The following is a 27878-nucleotide window of genomic DNA, read 5'->3' on the forward strand; positions in this document are numbered from 1 at the left end:
GTTTAAAGATAAACTCAATGAATAGAAAGGAGCTCCTAGGAGAGACTTGAAAGCCTGGAATTTGTTCATTCTACCTTATGAAATGGTTTCTACATTTGCTGTGTATAGTAGGGACTCTTTATTTCATGGAGGGATTGGTGTGACTGATAAATTTAATCCCAATGCCTGTCTTTTACTCAGAACTTTTTCTGAATGGAATTTTACTTGTCAGCAAGGAGTACTAAACAGTATTTGAAAAGAGCCATATGGGTTTCAGCTAAAAGGGATCATACCTAACCATTGAAATATTTCTGTTAACAAAAGAACCATAGCAGTGGCATGGCAACAATCATAAACAATAGTTGATAAAATGAAGGATTATCAATGAACCTTACCTATTTATGTATGTGGGGAGGGGACATTTCAAGGTCAAAGATATACATGACTGCCTATTTGCATTCATAAATTGGTATCTTTGAATTCCAAGATCAAAATTGGTTTTACTTGCAAATTACAAAAATATGTGACATACAAACTTGATGGCCAAAAGAGCCATCTAGTTGGGGCACCTGGCTCAGTCAGTTAAGCATCTTACTCTTGATTTCAGCTCAGGTCATGATCTCAAGGTTGTAAGATTGAGTCCCACATAGAGCTCCATGTTGGGCATGGAGCCTGCTTAAGATTCTCTCTCTCCCTCTGCCCCTCCCCCACCTCTCCCTCTCCCTCTCTAAAAAAAAAAAAAAAAAAAGAGCCATCTAGCTACTTGATTAATCTTTTAAGAATAGATAGTAATTTAACCATGCAACACACAAATACATGATGCTGTGTGCTCAGGGAGAAACTAAGAAACTGGCATTTTCCCTTCTATGGGCTTTGGTAATACCATCTGGTACCCCAGAAGGAATGGTCTGCAAAAAATTGTCTACAGTGTGTAGCCATCTGGTACCTACTAATAGAACAACTCGGTAGCATGCCCATTTTAGGAGTGTACTCACAGAAAAGTGTCCAGGAAATTCAGAGGACTGTGATTTACAACCATAGTAGTATATAATTCTTTTTGGGTATTATCCTTGGCTGATGGCTCTGTACAAGCCTCACATGAGAATGAGGGAAAACTTGTGGCAAAACTGAGTGACTAGATTAGAAAAGAAGACTCTGCCTTACCTTGACTTCCTGTTTCATAAAATGTAAGAATTGAAAAAATATTATGAAGATAGTGATAAATGTGTAATATTTGTGCAACAATTCATCTAACTCAGTTACACAAATTTATTAGTAGAATGTGTATCTACTATTAAGAATCCCTATTAAGACTAATCTTTTACAACTTTTTGTTTCTGTACACTTAATGATTTATTTGATTTCATGTTGGTGAATTACTTTTCCATAGTGCTTTCCCCCTCCCCCCAAATATTTGGATTAGAAAATGGAAGAATACCAACAATTTACAACTATATACCAGTGATCACTTCAATTTTCAATCATTAGCTTAAATCAAATTCTCATAGGAATTGGAAAATAAATCCCAGGATTCATTCAGGTAAAATCACTTTTAAAGTTTTGTTTTCAAATTTCAGTCCACTTTCCTGAGTAAAAGTGTATATGAATGATAGGAAAAGGAGAGAGAATAAAGACGTAATGGCTACAAAACAAAACTAACCAAGCTTTAGTAACTTGATAAGTAATGTTGAAATACCTTTATTTTTGTGTCTCTGGTCAAAACTATTACTAAAACTAAGATTCTTCTAAAAACCAAACAAAAATCTTTCAGAAATTAGGCATTATGCATTTCATAGATAAACTGCTAAAAATTAAATACAAATTTCCCCCAGAGTTTTATCAGTTTGGAAATATTTCTCAAATGCTGTTTTTAAATTTCATGTACATTTTTGCACTGTAGCCATTATATCTTATCCATTCTTCACAGAATATGTCAGTTTCAATAATATGTTTTCCAACTGAGGAATTTTGAGGCAACAGAATGCAGTTATCTTGAAATGCACACCTGTTAGGCAGCCAAAAGGCTGTATGTATTATATAACCCCCTCAAATCACAAACTGTCTGAGGCATTTTTCTCTGATAAAGAAGACACACTGAATGAGGTATCATCAGGCTCCGGTGAGGCATGATTGAAATCCATCTCTTCTAATTCAGGAGGTAAATCTGACAGCAGCGCCTGAGTCAGAAAAATCAATTTTTTAGAATTAGTATGTGGACAGGTTTTTTTTTTCCAATTTTATGGTAATAGTTGTTCTCTCTTGTCAATTTATTTTCATGGACTTAAAGAATGAAACATTTCTCTCCAGTACCTTATATAATAGCTTACATAAAAGAAAAATTCTTCATACACTATTAAGGAAGTAACAAAATACTAGATCTTGAGAGTGTGGATTATGTAGAGTCAAACCCTAGGCAAATGGGAAATCAGGAAGGAAAGGAACAGCTATTCTGAACCAAGTGCTTTGAAGTATTTGAGAAAAGTGATGATCATACTAGTTTTTAAGTGTTCACTGATCACTGCTAAAGGGCTTTACAACTATATTCCTTATTAAAATGCTCCTGCCCACTTATGGTGTCCTTTAGAGAAAAACACATTTCACAAGACTATTTTGAACTTCAGTGAGAGAAAGAACTTACCAATTAGGGAAAAAGCTCAGTTATTCTACTTTAGACTAAACATTAGCAACTTGAAAATTCCAAGTAACTTTATTTCTTGTCTTAGACTATGCCCGTTTCTATAGATGGCCGAGCATCCACCAGGGCACAGTTGAACAGTGAATCTAGCTGTGAAATTATGTATGTAGGGGGCTGATCATTTCTCTGTTGGAGTAAATAGGATAAGCTAAGAGTTATGAACTAAGCTTTGTCATGGAAAAATTGTTTCATCTGGAATTGTAGAACATGCATCCATACAAGAGAAATAAATGATTAATAAAGTTTTATGTGGGTGACAATCCTGATGCCCACTTGACCATAAAAAATACTGTGAACTAAATGATTGATTTGATGCTTCCAATATTAAAAATAATGTATCATATCTGGGCATTTTTAGACAGAATTACTTGTAGTGTGGGCTTTTGGTGCAGTGGTAAATAAGGGCCAAAGGAACAGGGACAAATGCAAGCTTGTCACTACTGAATTAAGGAACAGAAAGACAGGGCATGTTAGAACTTATGAAATGTGTTGTTGAAATAAGACAGTATTTTATTCTCTTTATTAAAATAAATGACATCTGTACATTTGTCTTATGGCAGAGAGACAAGATTAGAAACTTCCTTTTTGTCAATCTGCATAAGGAAAGACTAACTCCTGTCTGATGCAAAAGTTATTTATTTTATACTATTAAATAGCTCATGACCTTCTTGCTGAAATTTGGAGAATTTACAAAGCAGTCATCTACTGGTTCTATATGCTTTCTAAGGTATTAGGTTGCAGTGATAGGACACAGAGCCATTTTCTTCTAGAATAGTTGTTTATCACTAATCCAGTCAAGGTGAAACAAAGCCTTTGCTGATATTGGCTGATCTTAGTTTATGAGAAATACATCCCTGGATTTAGTTCACTTTGCAACTGTGAAGAAGCCATACTAAAAAAGGCAAAGTCCTCCAACTCACATTCATTGAACATGTGCTTAGAGTATTAGAAAGTCAAGTAAATGAACAGAATTAATGACATTATAAATTCTAGTGGGGATACCTTCAAGTCAAAAGAGCATTATTTATTTTTTTGTAATTGCATTTCATGTAGCTGACTGACTATATATAAGGCAACAAATAAGGCACTACTAATGCATGAGGTTCACTTCAAAATTTTTTTTTTAATATCTTACTGGATTGCCACATTGGCACACTGAACAAATCTATGGATTATGACAATTGCTAGAGTTGCCTTTTACATAGATACTGAAGTAAACACATAACTTTCTTTTTTACTATAGGTTCTTCATCAGTCTATCTTCAGAGACTGATCGAGTGCCACTATTATCAAAAGATGAAAGCAATTCCCAAATATACCATCTGTCTTTATAACCCTTATTCTAAGCCCTGGGGTATGAATGCCAAGTTCCATAATGTTAATCATTCTTATCCTCCTTGCAAAGTGAAGAAATTTAAGTTCAAGAAAAGCAATTGACCTGGATGGGATCACACAGTGAATTATCAGGGGAAGAAAGACACTAACTAATTATAGTACAGTGCTGGCAACACTATTTTTATTTAAAAATGGCTATTAATTAAAAAAAACTTTGGGTAATCTAATATTTCAATCAGAGAGTGTCATATATTTTTTAAAGCCTGGACTGCTCCATTGGGGAAAAATATGCTGTGAACCACTTACGTCACTCAGCTTACCCAAACCAAAATTAATGGGAAAAAATTAAGATTTTTTAAAATAAGAAATCAATGATATAATGATTTTCTTTTATTAGGTAGAATAAAAATTGCTTTATTCTATAAATAAACCTCTAAGTATCTCATAATGTAAAGATTAGTAACTTAAGAGATCACCTTAATAATTTTTGTAAACTACTATCAGTGTCTTCTATATTTAGACATCTATTATACCTGATCTCAACTATAAAAATCAGTAGTTTCTATTTGGGTGCTGATTATATGGGCTATGAATTTCAGTACAATTTTTGTATGATTTTCTCCTTTTTTATGGACAATGTTTTGTCATATCTTAGTTCATCAGTCTTCTATCAGAGGAAATGTATAAACAGGAGAAAAGTAAAATATACAATAGTTACTTTTCTTATTTGTAGTGGTCTTAGGGAAAGACCCAAGCCAAGGGATGAGGTCAGAATTAGAAAACAAAATGCAGTCTGTGTGCTGTTCCTAGATATCAAGACACATAGACAGTTGTTGCTAGTTACCTGGCCATGTAACTCTGAACTCAAAACCATGCTATAACTTTTGGGACCAGGACCACACTCCAAGTTATTTCTATGGTCGAACCTAATTTTTTTACAGTTATTTAAAATTTACAGTACCCTCGGAACCATGTTTAAGACTGCCACTTTATTCATTTAAAATTAATAGTTTACATTCCTAAAAAGCAAACACACTTTCAATATGCCATGGAATATGAATAACTAACATAATACAGCAACATGCTTAAATAAAGCTGGCAAAGCTAACTGAAGACTACTGTCTTGGAATGTCTGTATGTGTGAGGCATGGGAAGAGCAAACTTTAGAAAACCAGACACATACTGTACATGCTGGTTTGAATCTCATGAGTAAATTCTTTTCTTTTAAAAGAGAATTGTGGGATGCTAAGACTCTTCTTTTTCCCTGGAGATATCTGGGACTAGCTACATATGAGTAGTCTTGCTTGGACATGAGGGATGAATTTTTGTACAGTATGCTTGAGATTCCTTGCTGAATAAAAACCTACAAGAATGCTTCCAAATTAACTGTTACCTGTGTGACATGTTATTCACTGAATGTCTCAAGAAATCGACACAATAGTATACAACTCAGAAGCGAATTTGGTATCATTTAGTATTGAATGTAACATTAATAAAAATGAGACAGAACATGTAATTTGGGAGGAATTTGTAAATAAAAAATCCATAGTGACAAACAAAAGACAGCTTTGGGGTAAAGGAACCAAACATTCTAGTTAAATTGGGAAAAGTAAATGATGCACTGTGGTCACAAAGAATTTCACAAAGTAACTTCATATTTCTTTGTGATAAGCAACATATTTTGAAATAGAAGGTATTCAAATATTTGTGAAATCTAGTGGGGTCTGGAGGGTAACTGAAATCCAGAAGAGAGGCAAATGCCTCACCTCTTTATTTTTTTTTGAGTTCCAATAAAACTTTATTTACAAAAACACACATCAAGTTGGATTTGGCCCATAAGCCATAGTTCCCTGAACTCTGCACCAGAATATTTTATTCACAAAGGATTCCAAAATGTGTGCCTCTCCAGTTAGGGTAGCCCAGGCTCTACAAAAACTGAGAATTTCTTTAAAATTTTTAAAATAATTTTCCCTACTTAAGTCTAGCCTGAAATTAACAAAGTATGTTAATCAGTTTTTTTGATTTTCCACTAATGCAGCACACAAATATCTGAATATCTGTTCTTAAAAATACTGTGCAAAAAAGGTTATAAAGTAACAAATCCTTCCTTGAGGCCAGGCAGGAATGAAGTATAAAAATAAAAAAAATATTAAGAACTCAAGTGTGACATGTCATTCACCATGATACATTACAGCTTACTATTCTCTTCTGGCACCTACCTGCTGTTGTTCCTTATCATCAGCTTTCATAGCTAGTATCAAGCTTCTGACAAATGTCTTAAGTTTAAAGTATTTTTGTTTTTGAATCTCTAGCTCATTTTCAATGAATCTGACTTCTTCATTCTGAAGGAGAAAAGATCAAACAGTACAGTTACCCTATGCAAACCTAGGACTATACATGTTTGATGCACAATAAAATTCTAAAAAGCAATCAAATTAGGATAATAAAGAAGATGTGGTACATATACACAATGGAATATTATTACTCAGCCATCAGAAAGGATGAATACCCACCATTTGCATCGGCATGGATAGAACTGGAGGGGATTATGCTAAGTAAAATAAGTCAAGCAGAGAAAGAGAATTATCATATGGTTTCACTCATATGTGGAACATAAGGAGTAGAGTGGAGGACCACAGGGGAAGGGAGGGAAAACTGAATGGGAAGAAATCAGAGAGGGAAACAAACCATAAGAGACTCTGGACTCCAGGAAAAAAACTGAGGGTTACAGAAGGGAGGGGGTGGGGGGATGGGGTAGCCGAGTGATGGGTATTAAGGAAGGCACGTGTTTTGATGAGCACTGGGTGTTATAAGCAACTAATGAATCGTTGAACACTACAAAAAAAAAAAAAGATAACATTTTGGCATAAGGAATATAAAACACAGAAGAAAATTACCCTGTTACTCAAAGGCTACCTTTTAAGCAAATCACCAACTGAAAATAATTTGCAAGGCCAAAAATATAATCACATAAATTCCAGTAAGAGAAACTCAAGAAACAGTTTCCTTTTGGAAAGAATCTTCTAAATGCTAATTAAAACTAATTAGCATTTAGATTAGGGTTAAGAATAGACAAAGCCCAATTAACCCCAATTTAGAGCAACAGCAGATGCAGTAATGCTGAATGTACCATTCACAAAGCCAAATACTGAGAACTAAAAAGGTTATTTTGTACCAAGGAGGGACTAAAATTATTACTGTCTTAAGTAGTTTTTTGAGCTCCCTGCCTTTATGTAGGAGTCTGTTATTCAGAAAATATCTCCTAATGTGCCACTGTGTACCACTGATTTGAGACACAGTCTCTTTTCACTATTTTTGATAGTTTGGTAGGAAAAGAACAATATCCTAAGATTTGGAGGGATTTTAATGCCAGGTCTACTGATAGCTGTGTAAATTTGGGCAGGCCAATCAAGCTCTCTGTGATTCTATTTACTCATCAGTGAAATGGATATAATACTAGTAATCTTTAGCAATTCTAGGTTTGAGGGTTATAAGGCTCAAATAAGATAATGGTCACAAAAGTGTTCTGAATAGATTTACTATTAAAGTTACAGTAATCAAGAAGTTATAGTATTGACAAAGGGTGGACATATAGATCAATGGAACAGAAAAGAGTCCAGAATAAGATAGATGATAGATAGATAGATAGATAGATAGATGATAGATGATAGATAGATAGATAGATAGATAGATAGATAGATAGATAGATGATAGATAGATAATAGATGATAGTTGATTTTCTTAAAATTTGCTGAGGTAATTCAACAGACAAAGAAAAAGTAATCTTCCAAAAAATAGTGGTTGAACAAATGTAAATCCATATTACAAAAGATTATCAACTCTTACATCATATACAAAATTTAGCAAGAAATTTATAAAACCTAAAACCATAAAACTAGAGGAAAACAGGAGAAATTTTTTGTGTCCTTGGGTTAGGCTATTTCTCAACAGGCACAAAAAGCATGAAACTTAAAACACTTCATTAAAATTAAAACAAAAAAACTCTTTGCTCTTCAAAAGACACTTCTAAGAAAATAAAAACATGAGCTACATATTGGGAGAAAATAATTACAAATCACATATCTGATAAAATACTTGTATTCACAATACATAAAGAATGCTTACAACACAGTTTTAGGACCACCAACAGAACAAAAACAGGAAAAATATTTGAATACACCCTTCATCAAAGAAGACATGTGAATGACCAATAAATATGTGAAAAAATGCTTAATATCATTTGTCATTAAGGAAATGCAAATTAAACCCCCAGTGAGATATTACCACTAACATACTACAATATCCAAAGTTAAAAAGACTGACAATAGCTAGTGCTGGTGAGAATGTGGAGCAATTAGAAGCATTGCTGGTGGGATTATAAAACAGTACAGACACTTTGGAAAATGTTTTGGCAGTTTCTTATAAAATCAAACATAACAATCTTTCTTACCATCTGACTCAGCAATCTTACTCTTAAGTATTTACCCAAGAGAAATGAAAACATGTGTCTACAAAAAGACATACATGAATATTCATAGCAACTTTATTCATAATAGCCCAAAACTAAAAACCACACAAATGTTCATCAGCAGATAAACAAATCTTGGTCTTGTTTACACAACTATGTCCACTTGTCAAAACTCATCTAACTATATAAAGAGTTGAACTTTATTGTATGGAAATTATATATAAAAAATTTGATTTAAATTGTTAGCTAGCCCTCTTGCAAAAAAAAAAAAAAACATAAAAATGTTAAAAATAAGCTATGAGTATTCTCTGTAGCTGGAGAACTGGTCTCAAAAAGCATAGCAGGACCTTAACAGTATATGTTCAAAGAGCTGATTAAGAGACATTAAAATTAGTTAATTCTATGGTAGTTCTTATTGTTTCAATTGAGAGGATACAGTTATATTAATCACAGTCAATCTGTGAACTGCATCAATTATTTTATCAGCTCAGTTTAGAACTTATTTTACCTAATAAAACTGCTTCCTTTTCAGACCATTTAATATCAAATGCATCATCTGCAAATGATTATTTAAGCTAAATTCCTTATCCACAGGCACCCTGCAGCAATTTAAATTACAAGTAAGCATTATAATAAAATTTAACATGCTTCTGCCATATTATGTTTGACTAACTCTAAATTTGTTTTTTTAGTGTTCATTGTCAGAGCAGTAGTATTAGTAAAGTGCTGACCCAGAAGTCTTTTCAAATACAAGAATTGTAGTGTCTCCTTTGAATGCATAGTCTTAATGAGCTGCACTCACAGTCCAGTAGAAAACATTTTTAAAATATTAACTTACATTTCCAGAAATCACAAATCACCTTTTGGTATACAGATCTCTGTTTTCTCATGCAAATATTTCTTCTACTCAGTATTTATGCAATGTTTGAAAAACATAAACAGCTTTAAGATAATTTAATAGTCTAAGTATTTTCTTCTTGGAGCTTCTTTTTGCAAACCTGTGAAACACTTCCTAGATTACAGTCAGAAGTTTATGTATATGTTAGAGATTTTCCTAAGTAAGTGTTGTGTTTGTGAGAGGAACTAGTAAGATAACATCAGTCACTGAATTGCACAAAACAAGATCTAGCTCAATTTTCTTGTTACAATCTCCCCTACGTTCCTAGTAAGCTTTGTCAATTCTTCTCCAAGATGATTGTAGGGAGCATTCAAGGCTTCATGTGGACTGGAGCTCTGATATCTGAGCAGGTAATCAATGGCTGCCCAAACTGAGGTGTTATTTTATGCTATAGCTACTCATAACTCAGGGATTGAGCTCACCAACTTGTCTCATAAGTATTTTGGGTTAGTCAAAACTCCTAGCAATGTGGATTTCTAGCAATATATATCAATCAGAAAACCCACTATGCACAAACTGAGTATTGCATACTTATAATTATCGAATGCACATAAGAAACCATTCTTTCATTTTGTTACAATGAATCCTAAGAATGAGAGACTGTTTAATTCAATATGGGAGAAAAATTATAGTGATTCAGCTTCTAATCTTAATTGATTTTATATAAATGAGCATTTGCATACTACTATTCAAAGTTTTTCCAAGGATAAGTAAACTAACTTCACTCATGCTGGAACTAGATACTGGAAACCTATATGTTGGAAACTAGACCAGGTAACACATAGATGAATAAGATAAATCTCTGCTTTCAAGAAGCTTATGATGAATATACTTAAGAAACCAACAAAGTGATTTTGATCCCAAAACAAGGAACACTAGCATGTGTATGCAAGAAAGAGAACAAAACTGTTCTCTGAAAAAAGATTGAATTTCAAAACTGAGAAGCTGTTTTAAGTCAACATCCTGAAATCAGCAATGAGAACTGGTATATGAGGTTTGATTTACCCTTAATTTCTTTTTTTTTTTTTTCTGGGAGAAAATAGTTTTCAATCTAACTAATCTCCAACAAATCAATAAGGAAAAGATATTAACACATTAGAAAATTATGCAAAATACTTGAAAAGTTACTTCACAAAGATTATACAAAAAGCCAGTATCATAATTAAAAATTTAGGTGTATTAAATACCAGGAAAATGAAAATTAAAACCACAATACAATAATATTTCACATGAACCAGAAAGGCTAACATGCAAAAATCAGACAGTACTACTCAAGGAGAGTAATAAAATTCCCATTCACTGATGTTGGAAGTATAAAATTGGGAATTCCATTAAAGTTGAACATTTTTACATATTTCCCTTATGATCCAGCAATTTCATATGCATATGTGTGGAAATGTATATATATTTACACATATATATGTTGTATATGATATTACTGTTTTCTACACAATTCTTATTATTAAAGTAAAATTGACATACAATGTTATATTGGTTTCAGGTATACAAAATATTGATTTGAAAAGTTTTTCAATGCTCATGACAATAAGTGTAGTCACCATACAATGTTACTACAATATTATTGAAAAATCCCTATGTTGTACTTCTGTACTCTGCAACTTATTTATTGTATAATTGGAAGCTTGTACCTCTTAATTCCCTTCATCTATTTTGCTCATTCCCCCACCCACCTCCCCTCTGGCAACCACCACTTTGTTCTCTGTATTTAAGTGTCTGTTTATTTTATTTGTTCATTTTTTTCCCCTAAATTCCGTGTATAAGTGAAACCATATGGTATTCAACTTTCTCTGCTGGATTCATTTCAATTAGTGTGATAGCCTCTAGGTCCATTCATGTGGTTGCAAGTGGCAAAATCTTACTCTTTTTTTATGGCAAAGTAATACACATACACCACAAACACATAAACACAAACACACACAAAAATTATTTCTTCTTTACCCATTCACCTATCCATGGACAGTTTGGAAGACTGTATGTTTCTAGGAACTTATTCATTTCTCTAGGTTGTCAGATTTGTTGGCATATAATTTTTCATAATATTCTCTCTTAATTCTTCATATTTCTGTGGTGTCACTTGCTATTTCTCCCACCTCATTTTATTTATTTGAGTCATCTCTCTTTTTTCTTGATGAGTCTGGATAGAGGTTTATCAATTTTAACTTTTCAAAGAACCAGCTCTTGGTATCATTGATCTTCTCTATTATATTTTTTAGTCTCTATTTTATTTATTCTTGCTCTAATATTTATTATTTCCTTCCTTCTACCAGCTTCAGACTTTGTTCTTCTTTTTCTGGTTACTTTAGGTATAAGGCTTGGTTGTTTATTTGAGATTTTTCTTGTTTCTTGAGGTAGGCCTGTATTGCTATATAAACTTCACTCTTAAAACTGTTTTTGCTGCATCTTAAAGATTTTGGACTGTTGTGTTTTTATTTTCATTTGTCGCTGTTTATTTTTTAATTACCTTTGATTTCTTCATTGACCCATTGGTTGTTCAGTAGCATGTTGTTTAGCCTCCATGTGCTTGTGTTTTTTCCAGTTTTTTTCCCCTGTGATTGATTTCTAGTTTCATACCATTGTTGTTAATATCATGCTTGATATTATTTTAATCCTTTAAAATTTATTAAGACTTCTTTTATGGCCTAATATATGACCTATCCTGGAGAATGTGCCATGCACACTTGAAAAGATTGTGTGTTCCTCTGCTTTTGTATAGAATGTTCTGGAAATGACCATCAGGTTTATCTGGAGTACATGCCATTCAAAGCCAGTTTCCTTGTTGATTTTCTGTCTGGATGATCTATCTATTGATGCAAGTGGGGTGTTAAAGTCCTCTGCTATTGTTGTATCACTGTCAATTTCTCCTTTTATGTCTGTTAATATTTGCTTTATGTATTTTGGTGCTATGTTGGTTGCATAAATATTTACAATAGTTATACCCTCTTGTTGGATTGTCCCCTTTATCATTATGTACTGTCCTTTGTCTTTTGTTACAGTCTTTGTTTTAAAGCCTATTTTGTCTGATATAAGTAGTGCTACCCCAGCTTTCTCTTTTGCTTCCATTGGCATGGTAAATGTTCTTCTATTCCTTCACTTTCAATCTGCATGTGCCTTTAGGTCTGAAGTAAGTGTCTTGTAGTCATCATATAGATGGATCTTGCTTTTTTATCCATTCGGTCACCCTATGCTTTTTGATTGGAGCATTTGGTCCATTTACCGTTAGAGTATGTATTAATGGGTATGTACTTATTGCCATTTTAAAAAATTGTTTTCTGGTTTTTTGGTAGTTCTCTGTTCCATTCTTCTCTTGTTTACTTCCTTTATGTTTTGATGGCTTTCTTTAGTGTTATTTTATTTTCCCTTCCCTTTACTTTTTGTTTGTTGTAATTTTTTGACTTGAGGTTACCATTGCATTCATATATTAAATTTTATATGTATAGCAGTCTATAATAAGTTGATGGTCGCTGAAGTTTGAACACATTCTAAAAGCACTAAATTGTTACTCCCTCCTCCATGTTTTACGTATATGATGTCATATTTTACATCTTATTTTGTGTATCCATTAACTAATTATTTTAGGCACAACTGATTTTACTACTTTTGTGTTTTAACCTCCATACTGGCTTTATAAGTGACTAATCTTCTGCCTTTCACTAAATGTTTGTTTTTCCTGTGAAATTCTTTCCTTTCTTAATTTTCTTACTTCTAGTCATGGCCTTCTCTTTCCACTCAAAAAATTTCCCTTATCATTACTTGTAAAATTGGTTTAGTGGTGATGAATTCCTTTAACTTCTTTTGTCTGGGAAACTCTTTCTCTCCCCTTCAATTCTGAATAATAATTTTGCTGGGTAGGTTATCCTAAATCGTATGTTTTTTTTTTTTTTTTCCTTTTATCACTTTGAATATATCATGCCAATCCCTTCTGGCCTGCAGTGTTTCTGTTGAAAAATTAGCTGCTAGCCTTATGGGGTTTCCCTTGTCTGTAACTGTTTTCTTTTGTTGCTTTTAAATTCTCTCTTCATCATTACATTTAGCCATTTTAATTATTATGTGTCTTGCTGTGGACCTCCTTGGGTTCATCTTGTTGGGACTCTTTTTACTTCTTGCACTGGATTTCTGTTTCCTTCCCAAGGTTAGGGAATTTTCCAGCTATTATTTTTTTCAAATAAATTTTTTTGCCCCTTTCTCTATCTCTTCTCCTTCTGGGATTTCTATAATGTGAATATTATTATGCTTGATAGTGTTGCATTGTTTTATTAATCTATTCTCTTTCATTATTCCTTTTGCTTTTTGCTGTTCAGATTGGTTACTCCCCATTATCCTGTCTTCCAGATTGCTAATCCATTTTTCTGCATTCTCTAATCTGCTGTTGATTCCCTCTAATGTATTTTTCATGTCAGCTATTGAATTCTTCAGTTCTGACTCATTCTTTTATATTCTCTCTTTTTGGAGGTTCTCACAGGGTTTATCCACTCTTTTCTCAAGTCTAGTGAGTATCTTTATGACCATTACTTTGGACTCTTTATCAGCCATATTGCTTATCTTTGTTTCATTTTGCTCTTTTACTGTGATTTTGTCTTTCATTTGGGGTGTATTCCTCTGTCTCCTCTTTTTGTCTAACTCTCTGTGTTTGTTTCTATGTATTAGGTAAGTCAGTACATCTTCTGATCTTGAAAATGGTGGCATTGTGTAGAAGAGGTCCTGTGGTACCCTATAGTGCAGTGTCCCCATGTCACCAGAACCAGGTGCCCCACAGGTGTCCCCTGTGTGAGCTGTCTGTACCCTTCTCTTGTGGCTGAGCCATAGTTACCTTCAGCCCAGATATCTGCAATGGCCCACTTCACCCTCTGTGAACACACTTTTGAGAGTCCTGGCTGAGGCCTGGTAAGACTGGTTGGTGGGTGAGGTCATTATACATCCTAGCAGTGTGCTATTAGCCTCTCTGCCAAAACTGCACAGAAGTGCAGGGCTCAGTCCTATACATGCAGTTAAAAGGTCTAACTAAAGGAACTGTGGGTGCCTGGTGTGTGAGTTTGTTACCCCTTCCCCAGGACTGGAGTTACTTTGGAGTGGCACTGGTCTGGGCCTAAGCTGCATAACAGGTGTGGAAAGGCAGGAGAAGCTTTGGAAGTTGTGCCTACCATCGCAGGTAGGTTGGGTGTAGTTGGTCCACAGGGGAATTCCAGGGTAAAGCACTTGGTGCTGGCAAGGAAGATGGAGAGTATTAGAAATGGTTCTTTTAAGCCTCTGGCAATTTACACTGGGGGAGGGAAAGAAATATGTGACAGCTTGCACTTCCGTTCTTGTAGAAATTTGCAGATACTTGTCCTCCGAGCACATGTTCTAAGATTACTCAATAAATCTCTTTCATGTATAACCCATTCACTTTTCAAACTGCTGTTTCTGTGGGCTCATTTATATTAGTAATATGCTGGCTGTTTAAGGGTAGGTACTCGGTTTCCCATCAACCTCCAGCTTTCCTGGCATTAAACTTACTGATTTGTAAAGTTCCCAGAATTAAAGACTGCTGGTTTTCAAAGTCAGACATTATGAGGACTTGTCTTCCCATTGTGTGTCTCCAGTGCCAACAGGGCCCTGTGTGGGGTCTGAGTCTCTCACTTTTCTATTGTTGTGATGTCCCACTTGTTTGTGTTTAGTCACACAGGAAGTTTGGTTCCCAACTGCATCTCTGCCCCTCTTACCCTTTTCAATGTGGCTTTCCCTCTAAGACTGGCTGTGGAATGTCTCTTCTGCTAATGTTCATGTTGTTTTCAGAGTTAGTTGCCTAGATGTAGTGTTGCCTAGGTGTGTCTGTGGGAAGAAGTGAGCTCAGGAGTCTCCTAGTCTGCGACTGTCTCTCTTTTACTAATTTGTCCTGACTTTAGAACTAAGGCAATACAACTCACATTTGAGGTGAAGTATTTTTAATGATTATGAAAAAATATATTTCTATATAGGTGCTAATTTTTTAGAGTTAAAGGAAATAAATCTATGTAGGATGGTGATGTGTTGTCAAAGACATTCCTGATAGGATAGTTAAGGACTCCTTGTTACCACAGCATTTACCACAGTGGAAAACACAGGATCATTAAATATCCTATAGAGTTCAATTAAAATGTTAATCAGCATTTTTGGGATTGGATACTTTACCCTACCCTGGTCTTTAGCTCCAAACCTTCTCAAGTGGCACTCCAGAAGGGTAAGGTTCTGGAAAGTATCCTTTATTCTGAGCCCAACCCCCATTGATCTTTTTGAGAGTGCTAAGTGGAGAATACTTAACAGCTGTGCGATCCAGTCCTTGCCTCTGTAGTTTCCATAACGTGTGCCAAGTGGCACAGAGCCCTTTTAAACCTGAACTGGGCATTTAGAAATATTTTATGACCATATAGGAGAGATTAGAATGATCTCTTGTAGTTCAGAAATAACAACCTTATCATTTTATTAGTTGGAAATACAGTTTAAATACAGGATTATACTGTGCTCTTTGAGCATTTATCAAATAAATTTCAAAAGATAATTGTCTTATGTTTACAATATTCAATATTATAAAGTCTGACATGTTATAAACACTTAAGAAACAATCTGTTGAATGACATAACTTTCAATTATAGTGAAATTGAAAAGATTTTTGAGAAAATGACAGCTATTGTCTTTTCTGATTGTTATTTTCTGTTAACATTTTAAGATTATTAGTCTCTGCTTTGAACACTTAACGATATTCCAAGAAAAGGGCTTTTGTGTATGGATAGAATGATTGTTTGGCCAAAATTTCAGAAGGCCCAAAGTTATCTAGTATGATAGGATATTGATTAACAAAGGATAACAATTACATATCTATGCAGAAAACAAATAGTGATATAGAGTGATAGCTCATGTCAAAATTTAATAAAATAAAGTTATGTATGCACACTCTCAAAGTAAGCCTTTCAGTTTAGGTACCAGTGACTTTAAGAAAAGATCATCTCTCTTTATATTCATTTGGTATTTGCTTTGGGAATTGTTTTTAAACTTCTAAGACAGGTTTCCTAAAAAATGGTCTTCAGAAGTTGCAATTGAAGATAAAATTAACAAGGGCCACTGAGAAAAAAAAATCTCCCCTTTACCACCATTTAAAAATAAACATTAGCTTTAAAGCCACTGTCATAAATTTCACATTAACCACCACTATGTCCTGCCTCACCTTGATGTACACTATCAATACTTACTCCCATTCAGCAAGCTCGTTGCTTGAAACAATAACCACTAAAGCAGCCAGAATTAAAGTGTCCATATCCTGACTGATATCCAAGTGCCTGAGAAAGTCAATAGGGAGCCCCACTTTAACTTATCAAATAAAACTGAAAGTGAAATAAGCTAGTACATAGGCACTGTAAAAGTCTGCCTCATTTAGTACCTTCTCTTAATGAATTCAGTATTTGAAATTACTTTCACCTTATAATCCAAGAGAGAATTCACTTGTTCAACTTCAGAATTACTTATCATGTCACTTTCTTCATCATCAATAATTTCTATTTTCTGTAACACAAGTAGAGAAATTTTCATAAATATATATCTGATCATCATCACTACACCCAGCAGTGTATAGAACATAAACATTCAATGTTTAGTTTTAATGATGGGGTTATCTAGTCTAGGTTATCCAGAATAAACTCTGATACCTGACTGGTTCTTCATTGTTATATCCAGTTTGTGTCTGAGCCACATTTAACTACCTTTAATTGATGACAGCTTATTAAATAGAAAATTATTATAATATTATTTAAAATAGAAAAAAATCTCTTTCACAATATTTCTGAAAAAATAGGCATTTGAATTCTGTTTAAATAGTGCCCTCCAGTGACAGGAAACTCACTTCCTGTGAGAGTAGTCTTTTTAATGCTAACCATAACTGCTTTGTTGCAAGGGTTTTTGTTTGTTTGTTTGTTTGTTTCGTTTTTTAATTACCATGTACTTCCTTACAACTTTTAATGTAAAATATCAACATGTGACATGCATTCCAAAGTCAACTACAGTTTTTTAAGTCACTTATTTAATGCACTCCATTAGCTAGACATTGAAAGCAGACATTTATGGTGTAATAATAAAAATAAACTAGTGATTTTCTTCCTTCACTGGACAGTAAGAAGGGAGAGAGAGATAGAGAGAGATGTTAAACTGTCATTAGATTTAGAATTAAGGTGCAACATAGTTTGTACAGTATTTTGCACACAGTAGGTACTAATTAAATATCTGTCAAAAGAGTGAACAAAACAGCTTACTGCTGATGTGAAGAATGACCAGTAAACTCCAACCATGGGAGTAAGGAAAGTTCTCTAATCATGAAACATAATTTTTTTAAAAAGCAAAACCAAAACCAAAATCAGTTCTAAATATTTGAGCACTGGTGTTGTATGGAAGTGTTGTATCACTATATTGTACTCCCAAAACTAATATTATACTGTATGTTAATTCATTGGAATTTGAATAACAATTTTTAAAAAGTCCCAAACATACCTGGAATGATATGTTGTACGGAACTGTTGAATCACTATATTGTACACCCAAAACTAATATTATACTGTATGTTAATTCATTGGAATTTTTTTATTATGTTATGATAATCACCATACATTACATCATTAGTTTTTGATGTAGTGTTCCATGATTCATTGTTTGCGTATAACACCCAGTGCTCCATTCAGTACGTGCCCTCTTTAATACCCATCACCAGGCTAACCCATCCCCCCACCCCCCTCCCCTCTAGAACCTTCAGTTTGTTTCTCAGAGTCCATGGTCTCTCATGGTTCATCTCCCCCTCGATTCCCCCTCTTCATTTTTCCGTTCCTGCTATCTTTTTTTTTAAAACATATAATGTATTATTGGAATTTGAATAACAATTTTTAAAAAGTCCCAAACATACCTGGAATGATCATACTTAGTACATTGCCTATGAGGATATGTAACCATAACAGGGTGTGTGACCTGTAGGTTTCTGAGTCAAGATGATAGTTGCAATGAAATTGTTTTCTACTCCTTACTGGAGATGAATCTAATTTTTTTTATTATTAAAATTACTATAAACTTGGGGTTTAATCATGTCAGTTTTCACCAGACCCGATTTGATACTTTTTAAAACATTTTTTAGATTCTCTGTTTGGATCAGTTCTGGGGAAAAGGAGATAAGTAATCCAGGGAAAAAAGCACCAAAGGCCACTCTATATAAATCAGCCTTAAATGTTTTGTGATTTGCCATTTATGAATAATTGGGGGTACTCAAAAGTTATAGGGAGAGGAGATGGGCCTTTGGAGGTTTGAAGTCCTGTCTCTAAAAATGAATTGTTTTTTTCAAAAATTAGGTGCCTAAGTGACTTAGGTCATCCCATGCCATTATTTCATTTATTTCCAAATGTCTGCTGAGGGGAGATCCAATGCAGAGAAATTCAGACTAAAAATGAGCATGTGTTTACAGAAAAAAAAAAAAAGATTTTAATTTGTAAATAATTGTCTATAACTTGTTTAGTATAATTCAAATCTAGAGCAGAGGAGATTATTATTTCATGGAATTTAAGAATATTAACACAACTAATTGTGGAAATAATTATTACTAGCTATCTAATGAAAACATTACATCAAAATCAAAGTTTGTTTTCCTATATGCCTATTGAGTTGTGTTAGTAGGGTCAAACATCTGTTGAAATCAGGACTGAAATCAATAAGATATAATCCTAAACTATATTCTGCATGTGGAAAATACTGTTATAAATTGTTGATGCTTAACAAATAAGAGCAAAACTGTATTTTATGTGTTCAACTTTTATTAAGGAGATGTGGCAGAATTATAGTGTCATATAAATAATGTTTATAATGGAAGCCAGAGTAAATGAAGTTACACTCATTTTGTAACAGAAAAATCCATTATAGGGATTTTCTTTAAAGATTGTAATCAAGCAAAAATCACTGATTTGAAAGAAATAACAAAATGGCATTTGCCTTTATGTTTGACTTTAATACTATCTTGATTTCTGTATTACTTGATGGAGTCAGGATACAAACAGATGCTGCTAAAACAGCTGCTTGGAGAATATTTCTATATACCAATAATGTTAACATTTTCACAAAGCCCAGTTTAATCCACATATAGTCTGTCTCTGCCTGTTATTCAGTCTTTTAATATTGTCTTTCCTCCATCAGTGCAATTTTTAAGAAGACTAAGAGAGTTTAATTCAACTAGAAAGAAGGAAATGTTCCAAACATAGAGATAGGTATGGTCTGAACAGAGAACTCTGAATCAGGACTCCTTAGATACAGTCCTAGAACTAACAAAGGCTTCTTTCATTATGGCATTCTAACCTCAGTCTTAATTCTTCCATATGTTAAATGAAAAGAAATCTGCCCTTTGCTAAATATGTTAAAGAAAAATAGCATATGTATAAAATGTCTATATGTAGTAAGCATTAGATTTTTATATTTGCAAATCTCTTCAGTCAAAAAAATTTGAGGCACAAATGACAGTGCTTTAAATTTCATTTCTTAAACCCTCAAAGATATATAATTTCATGGATGACAGCTTTGTTTTGGCTTGTGAAGTGGCGCAGGATTTAATTATGGTAACACCGATATTATTACCAACTGGAAACATATCCTTTAAATCCATCATGTAGGAAAGAATCTATCATGAAGAAAGAATTTCAAAATGTACGTACCACATTATCTGCAGATACTGCATGATGGTCCTCCTCCTTATGAGCCCTTGCCTCATTTGGAACTTCACTGGACTCCTCTATGGAAAAAATAAAAGGCTATGATTTCATTTTTAATTCCTCAAAACTTCATTGAGAATGCTTTTCTCAAGATCACTTAAATAATTATTTTAAAAAGACTGTGCTGCTCAGTCAGTTAAGCATCTGCCTTCAGCTCAGGTCATGATCCCAGGGTCCTGGGATTCAGCCTCGCATTGGTCTCCCTGCTTAGCGGGGAGCCTGCTTCTCCCTCTTCCTCTGCTTGTTTCCCTGCTTGTGCTCTCTAGCTCTCTGTCAAATAAATAAGTAAATTTTTTTAAATTTTTTTCTCCCTTCTTTAGGCACAGTCATGTCATTGACATTATTTAGATAAACATTAGTTGAAGTTCTCAGCCTCTTGGTAGCTCTGATGTTTTATTTCACCATAGAAAGCAGAACAAAGGGGTGCCTGGATGGCTCAGTCAGTTAAGTGTCTGCCTTCGGTTCAGGTCATGATCTCAGTGAGTCGGCTTCTCCCTCTCCCTCTGTGAGCTCTCTCACCACTCTCTCAAATAAATAAATAAAAATCTTAAGAAAAAAGAAACAGAACAAAAATATTTATCAGTCCTCCTAAGATTTTTCCAGATCTATTCCTTCCCATGGAAAGATATATAGAGGTGCCCAATATGAGCATGGAGCATTAACAGGAAAAGAAAAAGTGGCTGATTGAGGAACTCACATGAGGACATAGAGAATTAGGTTTAAGATATACAGCAAACTTTACCAGAATTTTAATGTGAAGTCTACCATAAATTTAATTAATTTATTTATCGAGTTAGTGATTTTCAAGTTTTTATTTAAATTCCAGTTAGTTAAGATACAACGTAATATTAAGTTCAGGTGTATAATAGTGATTCAACATTTCCATACAACACCTACTGCTTACCACAAGTGTACTCCTTAAACCCCATCATCTATTCCACCCATCTTCCCAACCTCCCTACTTGTAACCATCAGTTTGTTCTCTATAGTTAAGAATCTGTTTCTTAGCTTGCCTCTTTCCAGTTTTTTATTCCCTTTGCTTATTTGTTTTGTTCCTTAAATTCCACATATGACTGATCATATGGTATTTGTCTTTCTCTGACTGACTTATTTTGCTTAGCATAATACTTTCTAGCTCCATCCATGTCATTGCAAATGGTAAAATTTCACTTTATTTTATGACTGAATAATAATCCATTGTATATGTATATACCACATCTTTATCCATTTATCTATCAATAGATACCTGGGCTGCTTCCATAGTTTGGCTATTATAAATAATGTTGCAATAAATGTAGGGGTGCATGTATCTTTTCAAATTAGTGTTTTTGTATTTTTTGGGTGAATACCTACTAGTGCCATTACTGGATTGTAGGGTAGTACAATTTTAATTTTTTTGAGAAACTCCCATACTGTTTTCCACAGTGGCTGATCAGTTTGCATTCCTACCAACAGTGCACAAGGTTCATTTTTCTTCATATCATTCCCAGGACTCGTTTCTTGTGTTTTTTTTTATTTCAGCCATTCTGACAGGTGTGAGGTGATATCTCATTGTAGTTTTGACTTGCATTTCCCTGATGATGAGTGATGTTGAGCATCTTTTCATGTGTTTGTTAGCCATCTGTATGTCTTCACTGGAAAAATGTCAATTCACCTCTTCTGCCCATTTTTAATTGGGTTATTCATTTTTGGGGTATTTATCTTCTGCCATTCCATAGGGTGCCTTTTAGTTTTGTTGATTGTTTCCTTCACTGTGCAGAAACTTTTTATTTTGATGAAGGACCAATAATTTATTTTTGCTTTTGTTTCCCTTGCCTCAGGAGACATATCTAGAAAGAGGTTACTACAGCCAATGTCAAAGAAATTACTGCCTGTGTTACCTTCTAGGATTTTTATGGTTTCAGGTCTCACATTTAGGTCTTTCATCCATTTTGAATTTATTTTGTGTATGTTGTGTTTTGCATGTAGTTGTCCAGTTTTCCCACCATTTGTAGAAGAGACTTTTTCCCATTGGATATTCTTTCCTGCTTTGTCAAATATTAATTGGCATATAGTTGTGGATTCATTTCTGGGTTTTCTATTCTATTCTATTGGTCTATGTGTCTATTTCTGTGCCAATACAACACCATCTTAATCATTACAGCTTTGTAATATAGTCCAGAATTTGATGCCTCCAGCTTTGCTTTTCTTTTTCAGGATTTCTTTGGCTATAGTAATCTTTTGTAGTTCTATACAAATTTTAGGATTGTTTATTCTAGCTCTGTGAAAAATGTTGTTGGTATTTTGGTAAGGACTGCATTAAATATGTAGAGTGTTTGGGTTGTATAGACATTTTAACAATATTTTTTCTTCAGTCTATGAGCATGGAATATTTTTCCATTTCTTTGTGTCGTTTTCAATTTCTTACATAAGTGTTCTATAGTTTTCAGAGAACAGATCTTTTACCTCTTTGGTTAGGTTTATTCCTAGGTATCTCATGGTTTTTGGAGCAATTGTACATAGGATTAATTCCTTGATTTCTTTTTCTGCTGTTTCTTTAATGGTGTATAGAAATGCAACAGAAACATGTCTTTCTCTGATTGACTTATTTCGCTCAGCATAATACCCTCCAGTTCCATCCACGTTGTTGCAAATGGCAAGATTTCATTCCTTTTGATGGCTGCATAATATTCCATTGTATATAAATACCACATCTTTTTTATCCATTCATCTGTCGATGGACATCTTGGCTCCTTCCATAGTTTAGCTATTGTGGACATTGCTGCTATAAACATCAGGGTGTACGTACCCTTCAGATCCTTAAATTTGTATCTTTGGGGTAAATACCCAGTAGTGCAATTGCTGAAACAAACTGAGGGTTGCTGGAGTGGTGGGGGGTGGGAGGGATGGGGTGGCTGGGTGATAGACATTGGGAAGGGTATTGCTATGGTGAGTGCTATGAATTGTGTAAGACTCTTGAATCACAGACCTATACCTCTGAAACAAATCATACATTATATGTTAAAAAAAGAAGAGAGTAGGAAGGAAAAATGAAGGGGGAGGAAATCGGAGGGGGAGACGAACCATGAGAGACTATGGACTCTGAGAAACAAACTGAGGGTTCTAGAGGGGTAGGGTAGGGGATGGTTAGCCTGGTGATGGGTATTAAAGAGGGCACATATTGAATGGAGCACTGGGTGTTATACGCAAACAATGAATCATGGAACACTACATCAAAAACTAGTAATGTAATGTATGGTGATTAACATAACATAAGAAAATTAAATTTAAAAAAAAAGAAATGCAACAGATTTCTGTATGTTGATTTTGTGTCCTGCAACTTTACTGAATTCCTTTACCAGTTTTAGCAGTTTTTTTTGGAGTCTTTTGGGTTTTCTACATAGAATATCATGTCATCTGCAAAGAGTCAAAGTGTGACTTCTTCCTTGCCAATTTGGATTCCTTTTATTTCTTTTGTTTTCTGATTGCTATGGCTAGGACTTCCAGCACTATGTTAAATAACAGTAGTGAAAGTGGACATCTCTATCTTGTTCCTAACTGTAGAGAAAAAGCTCTCAGTTTTTCCCACTGAGGATGGCATTAACTGTGGATTTCTCATATATGGTTTTTATTATGTTGAGGTATGTTCCCTCTCCACCTACTTTGTTGAGGGTTTTTATCATGAATGGATGTTGTATTTTGTCAAATGCTTTTGTTACCTCTATTGAACACCATAAATTCAATTAATTTTTAAATAAAAAAAATGATTCCTAGATGGATGAGACTTTATTCATTATTTAGACATTTCAATTCACAGGAATTTCAAGTCCTATGTAATCAGCAACTAAATTAAATGAAGGGGAGGTTAACAGGTTTAGCTGCAGAGCTGATATTGGTACTAATGCTGTCAGAATAGAGGTTACAGTGCTCATCAATAAGATCATTACTGGTATCATTCCTTTTAGGTTTGCCTTATATTTCTGTTCTTACTTTCTCATAACTATACACATTTCTGCTTTACTGGCAAAATATACATGCAGGGTTTGATTATTTTATTAGATGTAAATAAAAACTGTTTTGAAGATTTCTAAAATAAAAAGGTATGAAGTGATAGCTTCCACATTACTGCAAATTGGAAAGCTAAACACAGTCATTGTGTCTGCTTATTCCTCAGGAAAAGCAGCTCTGCAAATTGGAAAATAAATAAGTAAAATTATTATCAGCAAACTCTAGAGGGCACTCTATATGGTAACCATACACTTAAACTGAGTAACCATGCAGAACTCTATTTTATATGCACACCCACGTAACAGATACAGTTGAAAAGAATCTTTGCTATAAAATTTAAAATTACAGATGTTAATTGTTCTCATACTTTAAACAGTTTGATTCTCGGGATAGTAAAAAGTCCTTAAAATTGCTCATCCATGCATATATTTTAGTAGACACAGAACTTTACATTAAAGAGCTGAGTCATCTATTACTTTTGCTAGAGTTTGCAGTTGTATGAGGGGTGAAGCCAGGTAGCTTTATTACATCTCCTTTCTCTTCACTTCCCCACAGAGAAAGGAAAAAGAAATGGGAAAAGTGAAAGTGAGAGATAGAAGGTGGAAGTTAGAGGTTAAGTTGGAAGCTTTGTATCAGGGAAGTACCTGTTCTCTCAGAAAGGAAGAAATGAAACTAAAACTGCTAAAAGATCAACAACACTTTTTGGTGATTTTTGGCTAAACTTGCCTTTTACTGTATTTTAAAAATATAACGCTTCTTTTAGCTTGTAGAGCTTTTTCTAGAAAAATTTAACACAATTTTTAATTGATTTTTACATGTAAAATATAAGTCCTTCTTTAAAGATATTTTTCTTAGACATTTAGAAGACTAATTTTCTTGAATCAACAGCTATATTATAAAGGACTGAATTTCAAGTTGTTAGATTTTTGAAATAGTATGGGCAGCTACTCTGATTATTTGGTCTCTATATCTCTCAGATGTAATTAATGGAAATCTCAAAGTAAACACACATTCAACTACATTTTCATAACTGAAAGAGAATATGGTTAGCATACCTTAAAGTTATGATATTAGTCTAGGCCACATGATACAATTCACTTAATCATCACAAAAGGATCACACAGTTAAATCAATCAGATTAGCATTCTCCATCAGCAAAATGAGGAAGAAAATAGTACAGAACTCATTGGAAATAGTACCAAAAAAGGCTCTTTTTGTACCTTTTATGCTTTTCTGTTCCAACTTCTGATAAGAATGAAAAGGTTATTATGCAGCTGTCAAAAATAAGCCTGAGAGGAATAAGACTGAGAGGAATTCTAGGCAATCTCACTTCCCATCAAGTGTTTTTTGATTCATATATTAAATTCTCTCTCTCCTTTTCTCATAGGTCTTGATTACTATGCCAGCTGTCTAGAGAACATACTATTAAATGCCAGTGTAGGAGCAGTGGTCCATTAACAACCTTAAAATTAACTCACTTTTTTCCCATTAACTACTTATTTTTTTTAAATCCCCTTTTAGATGGGGAAGTGGAAGTCATAGATTGAAACTTCCCTTTAGGGGTTTATGTAATTTACTTTAATCAGAGTATTTAATAGCTCTCCCACCTACCCAACCCATAGAAACACACAAATCCCCATTATCTTCCAATTAGCTGCCAGCCATCATTCTCTAAAGGTCCATTCATAAATCACTGAAAATATTCAAGTATTCCCAGGCACATACAATTTAGTAAATACTAATAGAAGACAAAAATGGTTTAATGGACCAATTAGATTATAAACAAGGGATTTGGAAATGATGCAATAGCCTTTCTTTTTTTCCTGCTTCACAGTTTTCCTGTACACTAAATTCTGTGTTATCATCCTCATCAATACCAACAGCAAATGTTGGTAAAGGCAGAGAGAGAGAGACAAAGGGAGGGAGGGAAGAGAGAGAGAAGGAAAGAGAGAGAGGAAACACTTGAATATTCACACAACTTTTTTAACACTGGTATTAAAATATATGGCCCTGGCAATGCTGAGAGCTTTTATATCCTTTCCATTACTCAACCTAGTGCAATCTGCTTGCCTCCACCTTGCAACACACATTGTTTTTTGAAAGAATCCCTTAAGCACCCAGTTCAGTGGGTTCTCATTCTTTTTTTAAAAATTTTATTTTCATTTTCCTGCTTTATTAAGGTATAATTGGTGTAAACAAAGTGCACATAATTAATGTATATTTGGTGAGTTTGAACATATGAATACACTCATGTTACCATCACCACAATACAGATAATAAACATATCCATGACCTCCAAAAGTTTTCTTTTGTCCCTTTTTTTGTGTTAAGAACACAATATGATTTATCCTCTTAACAAGTTTTTAAAGTCTATAACCCCTTATTGCCAACTATAGGAACTAACAGTTATATTATAGTTGTGTAATTGTAACTTTATACTCATTGAACAACTCCTCATATCCCTGTCCCTCATCCTCTTTTACCATTATATTGTCTACTTACATACCTTTGACCATTTTAGATGCCTCATATGAGAGAAATTTCTATTCAACATCCAAAAGATGACCAAGATAATGACATTTCTTTCTTCTGAAATTTCTCTTTCCTTGCTTTTAGTAATAACATAACATTCTCATTCTCCTATATCTGAATATTCTTTTGATGGCTCCCTTTTCACTTCTAGCTCCCAAATCTGGATATTTCTCAACACACAGCTCTTATACATCTTTCTTTCTTGTTTTCCATTTTCTCACTTAACTAAATATTCTATTTCTATGGCTAGACATTATTTTTTTTGGCGTCGATGTGGGTGGCTCCTATATTTCTTGTCATGTCTTAACTCCTCTTCTGAGTTTCAGACCCATATTATCCATGAGTCTCCTGAACAGCTCTACATGGATGTCCTGATGTCATCTAAAACTTAACACATGCAAAACTGAATTTATCTTTCCACACTTTATTATCCTTTTAATGCAGTGTCAATAAAAAAATCTTAAAATGATTTTGGGGGAGAGAGATTGGCGAAAGGTATGACTAAGCAATTCTAAAGTTAATCTAGAAGAATCTGTGCTACAAGAGCTAAGAAGAGTAATCAGAGCACTACCAGATATTTAGATATTTTATGAAGCCACAGTTATAAACAATCAGATCAATGTAACATAATATGAAATCCAAAATATATATGTATACATATATGTGTGTATGTATATAATACTCGATAAAAAGCTACAATTAAACTCACTGGAAAAAAAATGCTGGATTATTTAACAAATATTGTAAAGGCAACTGGTCAACCATTTGGAAAAATAAAATTAGGTATTTTCCTCACACATCTTAAAGTAAAATAAATTCTAGGCAGAATAAATGCCAAGTTGTAAAAATGAAACCATAACAATATAAGAAGCAAATATAGGGGTATGTTAACACAATTGTGATACAATAAAGGACTTTGTAATCATGACACCAAAGTCAGAAATCATAAAGAAAAGGATTGATATATTTGGCAACAGAAATACTACAAGCAAGAGTTCTGACATCCATAATCAAATTTAAAAGGCAAAAATTAAACTGGAAAATATATTGTTAATATTCTGGTCAGTAAAATAAACAAAACGGGTCAGTGCAAGAACCTTTCTCTTTCTCTCAGATACAAAAAGACTATATATTGTATAATTCCTTTTATATGAAATATTCAGAAAATACAAGTTTATATTGTCAGAAAGTAGATATGTGGTTGCCTGGGTTTGGATGTGGGAATGA

The 27878-nt window shown here is 33.8% G+C and overlaps 1 protein-coding gene across 1 annotated transcript in view; it reads right to left on the reverse strand.

The window, feature by feature from the left end:
* Positions 1-1693: 1693 nt before the first annotated feature.
* HDX (highly divergent homeobox) overlaps positions 1694-27878 on the reverse strand; it is a 219696-nt gene continuing 193511 nt past the window's right edge. Inside the window, exons 7-10 of the mRNA XM_035028806.1 lie at positions 20076-20152; positions 16825-16908; positions 6229-6351; positions 1694-2156 (exon numbers count right to left, since the gene is read on the reverse strand). Coding sequence (XP_034884697.1) covers positions 2031-2156; positions 6229-6351; positions 16825-16908; positions 20076-20152 — 410 coding nt within the window. The 3' untranslated portion in view covers positions 1694-2030. The remainder of the gene's footprint in view (positions 2157-6228; positions 6352-16824; positions 16909-20075; positions 20153-27878) is intronic.

The sequence above is a fragment of the Mirounga leonina genome, unplaced genomic scaffold (assembly GCF_011800145.1).
Source record: "Mirounga leonina isolate KUSES-001 unplaced genomic scaffold, KU_Mleo_1.0 Mir_204, whole genome shotgun sequence".
Taxonomy (NCBI): Eukaryota; Metazoa; Chordata; class Mammalia; order Carnivora; family Phocidae; genus Mirounga; species Mirounga leonina.